The 17,225-nt window shown below is 39.4% G+C and overlaps 1 protein-coding gene across 3 annotated transcripts in view; it reads left to right on the top strand.

Annotated features, from left to right (window-relative positions):
* The window catches only part of LANCL1 (LanC like glutathione S-transferase 1), a 49,348-nt gene extending 35,055 nt beyond the window's left edge, over positions 1-14,293 (top strand). For all 3 annotated transcript variants that reach the window (XM_089672209.1, XM_089672210.1, XM_089672212.1), the window contains exons 7-10: positions 857-1,039; positions 6,026-6,202; positions 11,652-11,724; positions 12,880-14,293. In XM_089672209.1, the coding sequence (XP_089528335.1) occupies positions 857-1,039; positions 6,026-6,202; positions 11,652-11,724; positions 12,880-12,956 (510 nt within the window). In that variant the 3' untranslated portion in view covers positions 12,957-14,293. The remainder of the gene's footprint in view (positions 1-856; positions 1,040-6,025; positions 6,203-11,651; positions 11,725-12,879) is intronic.
* The last annotated feature ends 2,932 nt before the right edge of the window (positions 14,294-17,225 follow it).

The raw sequence follows: 17,225 nt of genomic DNA, 5'->3' as shown, positions 1-17,225 counted from the left end.
GCGGAACACCAATCGCTGTACGGGACCTCTGTGTGAGGTCTCGATTCATGTGATCAACGATTGGCCAATAAGGGATCACAGGAACAGTAGTAAACAGGATGTCACTTTCTGACATCATTGCTTACTACTTGTGAAATCTGTGAATGATCACAGAGGTCACATGATACAAGGCTATTCACAACAGCCTTGTACCATGTGACAAGCTGTGACCAATCACAGCTCTCACAGTATTTCTCAATGGCTGCAACAATGCAGCCAGAGAGAAGGAGAAATGATTGCTTTTACAGCCTTTATGGGTGTAAAAGCTATCAGTGTAAAAAAAGGAAAAAAAATCTTCATCGCCCCCCACAAGTAGTACAGTGTCAGTATGGTGACACTGTACTGCTAGCATGACGGTATGTAAAAAAACAAAACATAAATAATATAAAAATAAAAGTGTAAAAAAATTTTTTTACATTATAATTTTTGGTTATAAACTAATTTGAGTTATTTTTTTTTTACTAAAAAGATAGCTGAATACATTTTTGCCAAGATTTATGAAGAAAGATTATTTATTTGCAAAATTCTATCAGAAAAACACTTTTCTTTTCAAAATGTTTGCATTTTTTCATTTATATAGCAAAACAATAAAAATCCCAGTGGTGAATAAATACCACCAAAATAAAGTTTTACGTGTCTCAAAAAAATGCTAAAAAACTCATATGGGTACAGTGTTTCATGACCGTGCAATTGTCATTCAAAGTGTGATAGTACTGAAAGCTGAAAATTGGCCTGGACAGGAAGGGGGTGAAAGTGTCCAGACTTGAAGTGGTTAAGTTGCAGACATGATTAAAAATATATATTTTTTTAACTTCAGGCTATGTGTAATGTAAGCAGCGAAAAGGTGCAGAGCCTTGTCCATCCCAGTGTAGACTACGTCAACCAGCTGAAGTTCCCATCTGGAAACTATCCTTCGTGCATTGGAGACAAGAGAGATCTGCTAGTACACTGGTGCCATGGTGCCCCTGGTGTTATTTATATGTTAATTCAAGCATATAAGGTGAGTAAATAAGTTTTGCTTAGTGTAAACAAGCATTTTTGTATATACAGTCAGGTCCATAAATATTGGGACATCGACACAATTCTAACATTTTTGGCTCTATACACCACCACAATAGATTTGAAATGAAACGAACAAGATGTGCTTTAACTGCAGACTGTCAGCTTTAATTTGAGGGTATTTACATCCAAATCAGGTGAACAGTGTTGGAATTACAACACTTTGCATATGTGCCTCCCACTTCTTAAGGGACCAAAAGTAATGGGACAGAATAATAATCATAAATCAAACTTTCACTTTTTAATACTTGGTTGCAAATCCTTTGCAGTCAATTACAGCCTGAAGTCTGGAACGCATAGACATCACCAGACGCTGGGTTTCATCCCTGGTGATGCTCTGCCAGGCCTCTACTGCAACTGTCTTCAGTTCCTGCTTGTTCTTGGGGCATTGTCCCTTCAGTTTTGTCTTCAGCAAGTGAAATGCATGCTCAATCGGATTCAGGTCAGGTGATTGACTTGGCCATTGCAGAACATTCCACTTCTTTCCCTTAAAAAACTCTTTGGTTGCTTTTGCAGTGTGCTTTGGGTCATTGTCCATCTGCACTGTGAAGCGGTGTCCAATGAGTTCTAAAGCATTTGGCTGAATATGAGCAGATAATATTCCCGAAACACTTCAGAATTCATCCTGCTGCTTTTGTCAGCAGTCACATCATCAATAAATACAAGAGAACCAGTTCCATTGGCAGCCATACATGCCCACGCCATGACACTACCACCACCATGCTTCACTGATGAGGTGGTATGCTTAGGATCATGAGCAGTTCCTTTCCTTCTCCATACTCTTCTCTTCCCATCACTCTGGTACAAGTTGATCTCGGTCTCATCTGTCCATAGGATGTTGTTCCAGAACTGTGAAGGCTTTTTTAGATGTCGTTTGGCAAACTCTAATCTGGCCTTCCTGTTTTTGAGGCTCACCAATGGTTTCCATCTTGTGGTGAACCCTCTGTATTCACTCTGGTGAAGTCTTCTCTTGATTGTTGACTTTGACACACATACACCTACCTCCTGGAGAGTGTTCCTGATCTGGCCAACTGTTGTGAAGGGTGTTTTCTTCACCAGGGAAAGAATTCTTCGGTCATCCACCACAGTTGTTTTGCGTGGTCTTCCGGGTCTTTCGGTGTTGCTGAGCTCACTGGTGCTTTCCTTCTTTTTAAGAATGTTCCAAACAGTTGTTTTGGCCACGCCCAATGTTTTTGCTATCTCTCTGATGGGTTTGTTTTGTTTTTTCAGCCTAATGATGGCTTGCTTCACTGATGGTGACAGCACTTTGGATCTCATCTTGAGAGTTGACAGCAACAGATTCCAAATGCAAATAGCACACTTGAAATGAACTCTGGACCTTTTATCTGCTCATTGTAATTGGGATAATGAGGGAATAACACACACCTGGCCATGGAACAGCTAAGAAGCCAATTGTCCCATTACTTTTGGTCCCTTAAAAAGTGGGAGGCACATATGCAAACTGTTGTAATTCCTACACTGTTCACCTGATTTGGATGTAAATACCCTCAAATTAAAGCTGACAGTCTGCAGTTAAATTACATCTTGTTCGTTTCATTTCAAATCTATTGTGGTGGTGTATAGAGCCAAAAATGTTAGAATTGTGTCCATGTCCCAATATTTATGGACCTGACTGTATACTGTTTTTATTGTAAACACATGCATGTATAAGGGTGCCAGAACTTCCAAATTGAACATATAATATTCCAAACATACGTATGCAAAGACATAATAATACAGTGTTCTGTAACATGTTACTGTGTTTCAGCCACTGAGCAGATCTTGTAAGGCAGTTTGCGGATACACCAGAAGATTTTTATTTCTCAGTTCAAATTAAACTTATCTATGGTCAAAATGTAAAATTATATATTTATTTCCACATTGTATGTCTGAAAACATATACTGGATTGTCAAAAATAACTATTGTTTGTATTGCTTTTACAATGCTGATGTTATAAGATTATAAAAATATAATGTTATTAAATTAAAGGGTATGCTGTGACTATAGATTGCCCAATGGATGACATGAGATGGCATTCCTGTTGTGCTGGGTCCCAAAACCACATCCCATGCTGCTAAGCCTTGCCCCTTCACATTGTGTGGTGGGTAGTGCAGAGACCTGTACTATCACTGTGGTCAGAATATGAACTGTATTACCTCCCTGAGTATTTTCATATTATGAAATCAGAAGGACAAAGCAGCTGTGTGGTCAGTTCTACATATCAGCTAGATGCAGCTAAAACAGCTCCAAAATGAGTGTTCGCAGGGACAGTTTTAGAAGAGACTCAAAGAGCTTTAACCTATTTATGGGATCAGAAGTTCTACTCCATATTTTTAGGAACTGTTGTGTTTACTGAAAGAGACCTTGTTCTTGAGTAAGAGATAAAAAAAGACTGGTAATTCAGGCAGTGGTACAGTTCTGAATTTTGCTGTAATAGGCTGTGGCAGACACAAGGTAATCATTGCAAATGCGGATGCACTGATACCCTTTTTTTTTTTTTGGCGAGTACGAGTACCGATACTTTCAGTCAAGTACTCGCCGATACTGAGCACCGATACTTTGCGGTGCAATTTGATACAAAGTGAATGAGCGCCAATTGCACTGCAAAGAATAGCACGCGTTTTGAACTGGAATTCAGTGCGATTCCTGTCCAAATCTCATTCGGTTTCCCCACCGCTCCTGATTTCTTACAGGAGCGGTGCGGGAAACCTCCTTGCACCAATCCCATGCTGTCACACAATGAAAAGACACTTCACAGGTCTGAAGATTTGAAATCCCCACGTCTTTCTTTGCTCTCCTTGCAGGAATGACAGTATGGGCTAGACGGCTTCTGATTGGTCAGTACCATGACTGTGCTGACCAATCAGAAGCTGTCTAGTCCACTGCAAGAGGAAAGAAAGCTGCTGGGATTTCAAATCCCCAGACCTGTGAAGTGGCTTTTTGTTGTGTGACTGCATGGGTGGTTTTCCGCACTGCTCCTGTGTGAACTCCTGTGGAAACCGCATGAAATTTGTACAGGAATCGCACCACATTCCTGGGCAACATGCACTCTCTTCTTTGCAATGCAATTTGCACCCATTCATTTTGTATGGAAGCAAATTACACCACAGAGTATCGGTTTTGAATATCAGAAGCATTTGTCGTGAAAATACTCGGTGTCCGTATCAGTGCATCCCTAATTGCAAACAACATACAGTGAAGTAAATAAGTATTTGATCCCCTGCTGATTTTGAATGTTTGCCCACTCACAAAGAAATGATCATCCAAAAAATCGAATGGTAGGTGTATTGTAACACTGTGAGGCAGAATAGAAACACAAAATTCAAAAGAAATGCATGTCTAACAAATTATGCACTGATTTGCATGTTCATGAGGGAAATAAGTATTTGATCCCCTTCACAAAACATGACTTAGTACTTGGTGGCAAATCCCTTGTTGGCAATCACGGAGGTCAGATGTTTCCTGTAGTTGGCCACCAGGTTCGCACACATCTCAGGAGGGATTTTGGCCCACTCCTCTTGGGAGATCCTCTCCAAGTCATTAAGGTTTGGTGGCTGACGTTTAACAACTCGAACTTTCAGCTCCCTCCACAGATCTTCAATCGGATTAAGGTCTGGAGACTAGCCACTCCAGGACCTTAATGTGCTTCTTCTTGAGCCACTCCTTTGTTGCCTTGGCCGTGTGTTTTGGGTCATTGTCATGCTGGAACACCCATCCACGACCCATTTTCAATGCTCTGGCTGAGGGAAAAAGGTTTTCACCCAAGATTTGATGGTACATTACCCCGTCCACTGTCCCGTGCAGTTGTCCTGTCCCCTTAGCAGAAAAACACCCCCAAAGCAGAATGTTTCCACCACCATGTTTGACAGTTGGGATGGTTTTCTTGGGGTCATAGGCAGCATTCCTCCTCCTCCTCCAAACACGGCGAGTTGAGTTGATGCCAAAGAGCTCGATTTTGGTCTCATCTGACCACAACACTTTCAATCAGTCCTCCTCTGCATCATTCAGATGTTCAGTGGCAAAGTTCAGACAGGCCTGGACATGTGCTTTCTTGAGAAGAGGGACCTTACGGGCACTGCAGGATTTCAGTCCTTGTCGGCGTAGTGTGTTGCCAATTGTTTTCTTGGTGACTGCTGTCCCAGCTGCCTGGAGATCATTGACAAGATCCTTACGTGTAGTTCTGGGATGGTTCCTCACTGTTTTCATGATCATTGACATTCCACGAGGTGAGATCTTGCATGTTGCACCAGACCTAGGGAGACTGACAGTTGTTTTGTGTTTCTTCCATTTGCGAATGATTGCACCAACTGTTGTCACCTTCTCACCAAGCTGCTTGGCAATAGTTTGGTAGCCCAGTCCAGCCTTGTGTAGGTCTACAATCTTGTCCCTGACATCCTTGGACAGCTCTTTAGTCTTTGCCATGGTGGAGAGTTTGGAATCTGATTGTTTGATTGTTTCTGTGGACAGATGTCTTTTATACAGGTAACAAAATGAGATTAGCAAAACTCAATTTAAGAGACTGATTCTAATCTCAGCTTGTTACCTGTATGAAAGACACCTGGTAGCCAGAAATCCTGCTGAATGATAGGGGATCAAATATTTATTTCCCTCATGAGCATGCAAATCAGTGCATAATTTGTTAGAAATGCATTTTTTTTTAATTTTTTGTTGCTATTCTGTCTCTGTGTTACAATACACCTACCATTCGATTTTTAGACTGATCATTTCTTTGTGAGTGGGCAAACATTCAAAATTAGCAGGGGATTAAATACTTATTTCCTTCACTGTAAATCAGGTTTTATGCATTTTTTCTAGGATTGCACTACATAAAAGGATAAACTTGGCAATTTGGAAGTATAGTTTAAAGGTCCATTAAGTTCTGCTTCTCTTTCTCTGTAAATTATTGTTTGTGATTTTGCTTTGTAGATTTTCAAAGATGAGCGGTACTTGTCAGCTGCAGACCAGTGCACTGATATCTCCTGGCATCGAGGCTTATTGAAGAAGGGTTACGGGATATGCCATGGAGCAGCTGGGAATGCTTATTGTTTCCTTGCAATGTACAACCTGACACATGATCTGAAGTATTTATACAGAGCATGCAAGGTATTTGTCCCATCTAGATTGTCTACAGTGCATTAAGGTGTAATGGTTTTGTTATTGATGCAAAGGTCTGTGGCTGGAAGTGAACATTTCAGGATTTAATAAAACCCTACACTAAAGTGCAGACATTCACATATGAAAGGAAATCCGCTGAAATAAATTGTAATTGTGTAAACTGTTATTGTGCTAATTCATTTGTGTGTTAAGGATCCAAAGCTACATTTCAGGTGATGGTTTAAAATATCCCCTCGCTTTTTTTTATTTATGCATTGGGTTCTCCCTTCCCACAAATCTGGAAGTCTGCTTTTGCAGTGAATTGAGTCTTAAAAGTGTTACTAAACCCAGGACCCAGCATTCACTATATCTGGTCTCCCACAGTACACAGAACATGGAAATGCACTTATTTTAGTAAATATAAACTGCTAAATACCTCATCAGTAGTTAGAGCAGTCTTGTGTTTGTATCAGTGTCCAGCAGAGCACTGGTTAAAGCTTGTAGTAGGAGTTTTCATTTTGCTCTAGGAGAATGCTAAACCCATGACCTCTGTCTGGACAGTGCTGATTGGCCCTGTGCTGATCACATGCACTCTCCCAAGAAAAAAAAAACTCTAGCAATACACACCAAACCGAGCATGTGCAGAGTGATGCCATGTGATATGCCTTATCAGGAAATAAGAGATGGACACTGGAAGACAGGGAGGATCATAGAAGTCAGGATCAAACTGCTTTTTTACACAATGCAGAGGATTAACCCCTTAGGATCCACAGTGAGTATAACAAGCATGCTTCACTGCATATACAGACTGATTTTACTGTTGTGGGTTTAGTAACACTTTAATGGAAAACAGTTTTTAAGAGGGAGATATGTATTTAAAACTGCAAGTTGGAGCTAAAGGGTGATTTAAAGCTGAACTACAGGATAAGTAAATATCATCTAAATACGAGAGTCGTATTTGTGTATTTATTCCAGATCTGTGCAGTAATCCAACATGAAAGTTTGCCTGTGTGCAATGGCTTCCTGTAGTAAACACCAGTCACTGCTGCTCTCTCCTTTTGTTGGGTGACTGGGTCTGCTGGGCACCTCCACAGCCCTGCTTTATGCACAAGCTATATACAGCACAAGTGATGAGGTTACTGCTACTCTACAAGGTAATATCTGGGTTTACAAAGGAAATCAGCACACACAAAGTGGATTTAAATCCTTCGTGTCTATTGAGGAATATATTTCAATTAAGTTTTTGCTTCTGGAGTTCAGCTTTAAAGTGGACCTGTATTTGGCCCATACTGGAAAATGTGACAGGTTTACTTAACATGGAGGATTTTAAGGACGCTCTCTTTATTTTTTATTTTTTTTACTTTTTTTGTGCAATCCACTGCTGTAAATTAAATACTCTGTATTCCCACACTGCTAGGCTTTGCACTGCTAATGTACTTTATACACTGTGCAATGCAGAACTGCATTCAGCGTGCTGTACATTATATATTTCATACTGCTCAGCTGAATACCCTATGCTGAATATTATGTACACCATACGATCAGCTGTATACAAAGTGTTTTAGGTTATGTACATCAAACTGCCTAGGTTTAGGTACTTTGCTTATATTATATACAGCTTAGCTATATGTACTGGGCTGCACATTAACCACTTGACCTCCAGAGGATTTACCCCCCTTAATGACCAGGCCTCTTTTTGCTACCCAGCGCTGCACTAATTCAACTGATAATTGCGCGGTCATGCAATGCTGCACCCAAACGAAATTTACGTCCTTTTTTTCACACAAATAGAGCTTTCTTTTGGTGGTATTTGATCACCTGTGCGCTTTTTATTTTTCACGCTATAAACAAAAAAATGCCAAAAATTTTTAAGAAAAACAATATTTTTTACTTTCAGCTATAAAAAATAATTAGTAAACTCAAAGTTGGTTATCAATTTAGGCCAAAATGTATTCTGCTACATGTTTTTGGTAAAAAAAAAATCCCAATAAGTGTATATTGATTGCTTTGTGTGAAAGTTATAGCGTCTACAAACTATGGTATAGATACTGCAATTTACGCCATTTTTTTGCTATAAAGCGCTGCGCTAGTTTAACGGACAATTGCGCGGTCATGCAATATGGTACATAAATGAAATTTACATCCTTTTTTTCCCACAAATTGAGCTTTCTTTTGGTGGTATTTGATCGCCTGTGCGGTTTTTATTTTTTGCGCTATAAAAAAAAAGGCTGACAATTTTGAGGAAAAAAAACAATATTTTGGACTTTTTGCTATAAAACATGTCCAGTAAAAAAAAAATGTCAAAATCAAATTTAGTCATAAATTTTGGCCAAAATGCATTCTGCTAAAAAAAAAAACCCAATACGTGTAAATTAATTGGTTTACGTGAAAGTTATAGTGTTTACAAATGGCGGGAAAGATACTGGGATTTTTTTTTTTTGTATACTAATAATGGCGGCGATCAGCGACTTATGGCGGCGATCAGGGACTTATGGCGGCGATCAGCTACTTATGGCGGGACTGCAGCGGACATTCTGACACTGGGGGGGTACTGACTTGGGGTCACTGACATCCCCAGTGACACCAATACGGTGATCAGTGCAAAAAAAAAAAACACTGCCACTGTACTAATGGCACTGGGGAGGAAGGGGTTAAGTTTATTTTGCAGGGAAGGGTTATCTGTGTGAGGGGGAGTGTTTTACTAGGGGACAGGGTGTGTACTGCAGGGGACATGGCTGATTGGGAGAGTGAAACTCTTCTGTCCCGATCAGCTTGTCCTCGAGCTGTAAGGGAAGTGACAGAAAGCACAGCTATTGCAGCTGTGCTCTCTGTCACTGATTGCCGCCGATCACCGGGAGATAGCCGGTAAGGACCGGCTGTGACCCGGCGACTGACATCCGTGGTTGTGATCGGCGGGACAGGTAGGGCGGCGGCGCGCCTCGCGCACCCCCTACCTGTTTACAAAACACACGTTTTAAAACGTGGTTTTGCCTGCCCGTGCCGCCCTGCTGTCGTATTTCTGCAGTGACAGGGCGGCAAGTGGTTAAACACTACACAATGCTTTGCTCTATATACTATATTGTTCAATATACACTATACTGCTGATAGGATAATTGGCTCCTGTCTGAATTGGCCTCGGCATGTATATGTACACCTTAGATTGTGCACTCCTTGAGGGCAGAAACTGATGTAAATACATATATTGTGCAGTACTTTGTAAATGTATGGTGCTATATAAATACGTGGAATAAACTGCACTGTACACTGCTGCTTCGCTCTATCAACTGAAAAAAATAATATATTTCCCTCTGCTCGACTTTATGTTCTAATCTCCATTTTACACCTGATGCTGCTCCACTGTACAGATTATGTGGTACATCATAGACACAGATACTGCACGATACTGGTTCTTATCCAGTGTAATGTGTGTTTATAAAAATAGTTGTAGAAAACAGTACAGTGCTATGACCGATTACACAATATTGTACATATGTGAAATTCTTAAAGTTAACCACACGTGGCAAATTGCTAGTCAATTGTGACCCATTGAACACCATACAGTGTCCATATAAAGTCCACACAAGAAAGAAAAAAGAATGCTCTGTTCAAATCTTCCAAACATGAACACCAATGTGCAAAATAGGAATAAATTAGTGCACTCAGAAATAGGACCACACTCCAGCTTCTTACCAGATCATGTTGACCATTATATATATAAGTGGTCAATCAGTGCATGAGGGATTAACAACTCCCAGTGGTTCACATGTCTCCTTCACAGATCAAATACCAGGGTATACAACCAAAGTAACTTTAAAAAAAAAAGATACGGGGCGATTCCATAACATAATACCATATAGACTATAAGTGTAGCCAGAGTGCAGTTGGGAATAGTAGGGGTGAACCTTTTACCAGGTGATTACCAGGAAGCAGTCGTCATCCAGGTCCTTCACCATCACACAATTCTCCGACATAACAACAAGGTCTTCTACGTATTGGGCTTTTCTGGACCCAAATAATCCAGATTATATTTGTACACCTCCAGGGCTTGTTCTTCCATGACCTGGCCTCTGGATTCCAAGGACGAGGCCAGGTCATGAAAGGGCGAGCCCTGGAGGTGTATGATATAATCCAGAAAATCCCAATACATAGAAGACCTCGATATTGTGTCAGAGTGTTATGTGACGGTTGAGGACCTGGATGATGATTGCTTCCTGGTGATCATAACGTTCACCCCTACCATTCCCCACTGCTCTCTAGCCACACTTATAATCGATATGGTATTACGTTATGGGATCGCCCTGTATCTTCTTTTTATGACAGTTACTTTGATTGTATACCTTTGCTTTTGATCCATGGAGGAGACATGTGCCACTGGGAGTTATTAACCCTTCATGCATTGGTTGACCATTTATATTCATGATGGTCAACAAGATCTGGTAAGAAGCTGAGTGAGGTCCTATCTCTGGATGCACTGATCTATTCCTAATTTGCACACTAGTGTTCACGCTTGGAAGATTAGAACAGCACATTCTTTTTTCTATTTTGTGTGGACTTCATAGATGCTGTATGGTGATCAATGGGTCACAAGTGAGTAGCAATTTTCCACGTGCGGTTAACTTTAAGAATTTCACATATGTACAATATTGTGTAATATGTCATAGCGTTGCACTGTCTTTCACAATTATTTTTCTAAATACACATACCATAGGATAAGGGTCACAACTGACTAGTAATTTGTCACCTGCAGTTAAAGTGTTACTAAACCCAGGACCCTGCATTCTCTATATCTGGTTTTCCACAATACACGGAACGTGGAAATGCAATTATTTTACCGTAGCAATACACACCAATCTGAGCATGTGCAGAGTGTCTCCACACAATATATCTTAACAGGAGGGGAACACTGGAAGAAGGGGAGGATCAGAGAAGTCAGGATCAAACAGCCTTTTTACACAATGCAGAGCATTAACCCCTTAGGGTCTACAGTGAGTATAACAAGTATGCTTTACTGTATATGCAGAATGATTTTACTGTTGTGGGTTTAGTAACACTTTAACCTTATTTAAGAATGTCACATATGTACAATGTTAGGTAATATGTCATAGCAGTGCACTCTTTTTTTAATAATTATTTTAGTTTGATATCAAATTTCTTGTGCTGTCACCTTTTTTTTCGCATTTTTCACCTAAAGCGCAGTTAATTTTTTTCCATTTTGAATACAGTGGTATGTGTACACCAGTTGGTACTTCGAGTCTTACGTTTACATAATAGTTTATAGTCAACAAATAATCACAAGTAAAACAAATATGAATACATATTTTAGATATTTACATACAGTATGTTAGGAACTGCTGAGAAAACATGAGACAAATAATCTGTTTGCCATTACAACCATCTTTCCTATTTTATCTGAATAAATGCTCTATTTTCATGCTAACCTGGAGTTGTCTTTTGCTAGTTTGCAGAATGGTGTTTGGATTATGGTAAACATGGCTGCAGGACTCCAGACACCCCATTTTCACTATTTGAAGGTAAGATGTAGTGATTTTGTCTCCTTGAATTTAAAAATAAGGCTTGCAATCTCTACTAGAAAACACAATGCCATCTGTGAAATTTTTTTGATTTGGGGAGGTGAGGGAGTGTATGAACCGTATTCCTCCTATGTTTCAATGACTCATTGTAGGAAGGATCTAGTACACTGGTTTCTCTAGACTTCTTTATGGGTGACAACCATTACAGTGACCTAGAAGTTGTTCAGGTCAGAGTGCAGGGATAATCTTAATTTAGATAGCAAATTGAGATCCACACTCACTGCACTTATTTCTGAAGTTTTGCTACATAGAAGCCCGTCTTCCATATGTTCATGAAAGCTAAAAGCAGAATTTCTGACATTACCATAGTAGCCCCCAACCCTTCTAATGAATTCCCTAGGAAGATTTTGTTTCATTTGCATGGGACTACATGTAATTGCATGCTTTCCCATCAAAAACACGCTGCTGTTAGCAGACGCACAGGAATGTCTATGTGGTATCCTAGCAGTTGTGATTTTAGAAAATGTGTAGAAACCTTTTCCCTGTTTTTTTCATAGGTACAGCAGTCCGTTCAAACACAAACACAATTTCTTTTTGAAATACAGTTTCTTAATCTAATGATTAATTTTTGCTATGCCCATAAAATCATAAAACATTTTTATACCAGTTAAAACTGGCTTTATCTAGGCTAATACAAAAAACAGTTCCAAATGCATAAATGAATTCAGTGTCTTCTGGGCTAGCATTCCTGCAACAGAGCTCACTAGCATGATGTATTTGCAATGCTTTCCAAAATGTGGTTACTTTAGAAATCCTGGTGATGTCATCTCTGATATCATATGGATTTCTTGTGTCTGTTTTGCTGCCAAGAAGAGGTGATAACAGCAGCAAATCACTACAGAGGTGATATTTTATTTACTAATGATGACATCTTGTAAGTGGTCTGTTGCTGTAGAGGTGCACAAAGGAGCTGCATCCAGGCCTCAATAGAGAAAAAAGTAGGAAAGTTATTAAAAAAAAAAAAAGCTTAATCTTCCCTCTGAAATCTGTTTAAGCTGTAAATGAGATGATGTGACTTTTCCTTCAGCAAATAAATTATGGAGTTCAGGATTCTGATCAAGAAGACTAAATGTTATTTTCTTTCTTTATCTACAGGGATGGCTGGCACAATTTATTTTCTAGCAGACTTGCTGGATCCGACAAAAGCCAAGTTTCCTGCATTTGAGATATAATAGTTTTTGTTCTGTTCAGTGCAGTACTGGAAATGAGGAATTTTGTTGCTGTTTCTGTTGCTTTCTTGATACCCCCAGAAGAGGCAGTTAATGGCTCTAAGCTTGCTTGCTTCATCATAGATGTTGCTTGTAGCTGTAATACACTGAATACTCTGTTAAGCTAAAAGGCTTTGTATTTATACGTACTGTACAAAGTACACAAGGGAATGAGATCTGCTCTCCATAGTACAGTATGAAAGCTGCCTTACCCTACTTACCTCCAGAAGCAACACCAGTCTGTCTGAAAATTTAACCTGATGTTTATAAAGAAGTGGTAAATAACTAATAAAAACCAGTTAACACTGTTAATAGCAGCTGAACAGTAAATGAAGTCCACTTGCAAAATATGACAGGGGTAGCACCATGGCAGCTTGGCGTTGTTCCAAATTTATATATGCGTACTACTGAAGAGAAGGATTCACTGAATAAAGTAGCTAAGATTTAAAATCCCTGTATATATGAATGTCATGGTGTTAGAAGCTTTCCATAACCTAATATCTAATATCTTCTTATTAACAGTACTAACATAAGTATGAATGAGTTGGATCTTAATAGAATAATTGAGTTATTATATTTATATTTGTTCTAGATTGGGAAAAGTAAGGAATTAGACTTCATAGTCTGTGAATATACATATGAACATATATCTTGGGTTTTTCCTTTACATTCAAGCCACATATGAGAGCAATTAGCAATACCTTCCCCCATCCTCCCCCATCTATGTAAGAGATTATATGTTTCACTAACTAGTGAATTGTTCGGTTTACAAGGTTTATACTGTAATATTTCTTGATTACGATATTTATATACGAGATAACTCTTAGTAAGATTACTTTTAGGAGAATATATATATATATATATATATATATATATATATATATGTATGTGTTATACATCTAATGTATTCTAATTGATGGAATGTCAGTGAAGTTTTGTCTAGGCCTTCTTAGGTTACGCTCAGACTTTAGGAGAAGTAGACTGGAGGTTTGTTATATATACACATCTGTTTCCAATTATCTTTGTGGGACTACAAGTATACCAGCCCATTTTTAGGAAAGGTGGGGGCTGGATTGCTCTTTCTAGAGCAGGACAAAGGTTTAAATCATTCTTTGGGCAGCAAGGCGAAGGGAGCTGCTTGCTCATATCCACACACATTCATATTATACACACACAATTACATACAATTTTATTATTAAGAACTTAACTATACTTTTTGGACTTTATTTAAACATTCTGTATTCCAATATTTTATTTCTAATTTTATGCAACATTATAATTAAATCAGCTTTTTGAGTTTATGCAAGAAGTGGAAGGACTTTCTATCTAAACATTTCTCATCAATACAAGTTAATAAAATATCGAGACAATACGATATTTTACACATGGCGGCACCAAAACAGTAAGCATACTTTCATACTTGTGTGTGTAGCTTTTCAATAATAATGGAATTATATACAGTAATGTAGACATGTTAACGTCAGTGTTTAGTGGAGGTGTTCTTTCACTGCAACCTAGTCACTTATTGCAACCTTAATAAGTATGGGTAATTGCGAGCTCAAGTATATAATAAGCAGCCAGCATAAAAAGGTAAACCTCTACACCTCGAAAAAGTAAATAAATATAATAAATATATGCAGCGCTAAAAATAATCGGACAATAAATAGTAGTATAAAACCAATCAAATATAGTAGTGAGCGCTAATGGGGCGCATATTTAGTGATGAGGTGACATTACGTCTTATGATGACGCATCAAAATGCAAAGAGATAATAATAAGTAAATGATGTGACAAGAGTGAAATAGTTCATTCAGATCAATATATTGCAGGTCCAGGAGAAAGAGTAATAATCAGTGTTCCGTGCTGGTGAGCTTCAGTGACGAGGACCAGTAAACTTATGCTCTTTCCAGAAGCTCATTAGTATTGCGCATATAAATGATGCATCCTGTAAGGGGTCATCTGGATCTGGGCAGGGGCTGCGGGGCCATCAAGTATAACATGGACACTTAGGATGGTACTGCTATCACACAGGCCACACTCTGCTCATATCACCTCCAGAGACAGCTCCAAGACATCCGCCAGTAATGGTTCCAGATACAGGAGTTTCCACCTTTAAGGAGCTCATAAGTAATGAGCCAAAGACAGATGGGTGCCAAAAGTGTAGTATTTTTATTGAAGATTAGGCAGAAATCCAGTAAAAGGTGCATGAGAAACTCACATGTGGTTTGGGTATACAAAACTAATAGTTTATTATCCCGTAGACTCTTCTCCACCATGTTTTGATCAAACGTTTGTATATTATTTATATCTTTTGCGACTCTGATTTGTACCCAAGTTAAAAACCACTTCACCGGTTTCCTGTTTTTTATGTCATAATATCTGGGGATTTTGGTGGCTGTTCACAGTCTACATTGTGCCCGGAGAGTTGGTGACATAGCATCTCTCCTTCCAGCTCGTCCTACTCGCGCACCCGCACTGCGTTGTGCCCAGAGAGCAGGGTGACGTAGCGTCCCTCCTCCTGTCTTGTCCCACTCGCACATGCATGTTAACCCGTTATGACGCGGGCGGCTATTTAAGTTCTGGCATCCTCTGGGTAGACTCACCCCTTTGAGAATGTGCTGGTGCACGAAATGTGTCAGGGAGGAGCCTATCAGAGTGACGTCATGCTGCACACGTCCACGAGGACGGCCAGCGGCCATCTTTGTATACCCAAACCACATGTGAGTTTCTCATGCACCTTTTACTGGATTTCTGCCTAATCGTCAATAAAAATACTACACTATTGGCCCCCATCTGTCTTTGGCTCATTACTTATGAGCCCCTTAAAGGTGGAAACCCCTGTATCTGGAACCATTACTGGCTGATGTCTTGGAGCTGTCTCTGGAGGTGATATGAGCAGAGTGTGACCTGTGTGATAGCAGTACCATCCTGAGTGTCCATGTTATGCTTAATGACCCCGTAGCCCCTGCCCAGATCCAGATGACCCCTTACAGGATAAATCATATATATGCGCAATACTAATGCACTTCTGGTAAGTGCATAAGTTTACTGGTCCTCGTCGTCACTGAAGCTCACCAGCACGGAACACCGATTATTACTATTTCTCCTGGACCTGCAATATATTGATCTGAATGAACTATTTCACTCTTGTCACATCATTTACTTATTATTATCTCTTTGCATTTTGATACGTCATCATCAGATGTAATATCACCTCATCACTAAATATGCGCCTCATTAGCGCTCACTAATATATATGATTGGTTTTCTACTACTATTTATTGTCCTATTATATTTAGCGCTCCATATATTATATTTATTTGCTTATTGCAACCTGCCATGCTTGTGATATTTGCCATGTAAGAGGTCTGTCTCACTAATGTGTGAGCAGTGCATTATTCCTCTATAATTAGGATACTAACACATTACTTAAATGTTGCAGTTCATATTTTTCATTGTGATTTGGGGAATTTGGACACAAGGTTTTCAGATAAGATGTTCCATTCTTTGATCTTTCTACTCTGATAAACTGTAATGAGTTTGTCCATGCACACTGCTGGTTATCTTAGCTGAGCTGAAGAAGCACTTTTTTGTGGCACAAATAATGTATTCATTTACTGCAATCAATAGATAAAAGGTGCCTGTAGACAGTGCATTGTAATTGCTGTGGTAAAAATTAACTGAAAAAAATATTTTTTTTTAACCCCAATTTATCAACTATATCACATTTGTAGCAAAGGCTACAGGCTAAAAAGGTGAATGTGTACTTTTCGGCATTGGAAATAGCAGAATATTGTTTAGGTGCCCAGTGAAAACTTTTTTAGCCCAAATTCATATATTTTAAAAGTTTATACCCAATTTATTGCTCTGCTGTAAAAAAAAAAAAAAAAAAAAGTAAAGATAATTTGTTTAACTCTTCTTACACTCTTTATGGATACTATAACTCTAAGAAGTTGCAAGCCATTGCTAATATTAAGTTCCTTACTGTAAACCTGTCATCCTTCCCAAATACCGTATTTTTCGCTCCATAAGACACACTTTTTCCCCCCAAAAAAGGGAGGAAATTGTCAGTGCGTCTTATGGAGTGAATATGGAGCGGCCGGTCCGGTATTTCCGCCGCCGCAACCGTGTCAGAATACCGGGCTGGCTGCTCAGCTCTTCTCTGCAGCAGGACCTTACCTGTTCCTCGGTCCAGCGCTGTACAGTCTTCCCGCGCCGGCATCTGTGACAGCT

Source organism: Staurois parvus, unplaced genomic scaffold (assembly GCF_062004578.1).
Source record: "Staurois parvus isolate SC_StPar_1 unplaced genomic scaffold, SC_StPar_1.0 ptg000011l, whole genome shotgun sequence".
NCBI classification, from domain to species: Eukaryota; Metazoa; Chordata; class Amphibia; order Anura; family Ranidae; genus Staurois; species Staurois parvus.
Note: the sequence above shows the minus strand (reverse complement) of the source record. Positions and strands in the feature narration are given on the sequence as shown.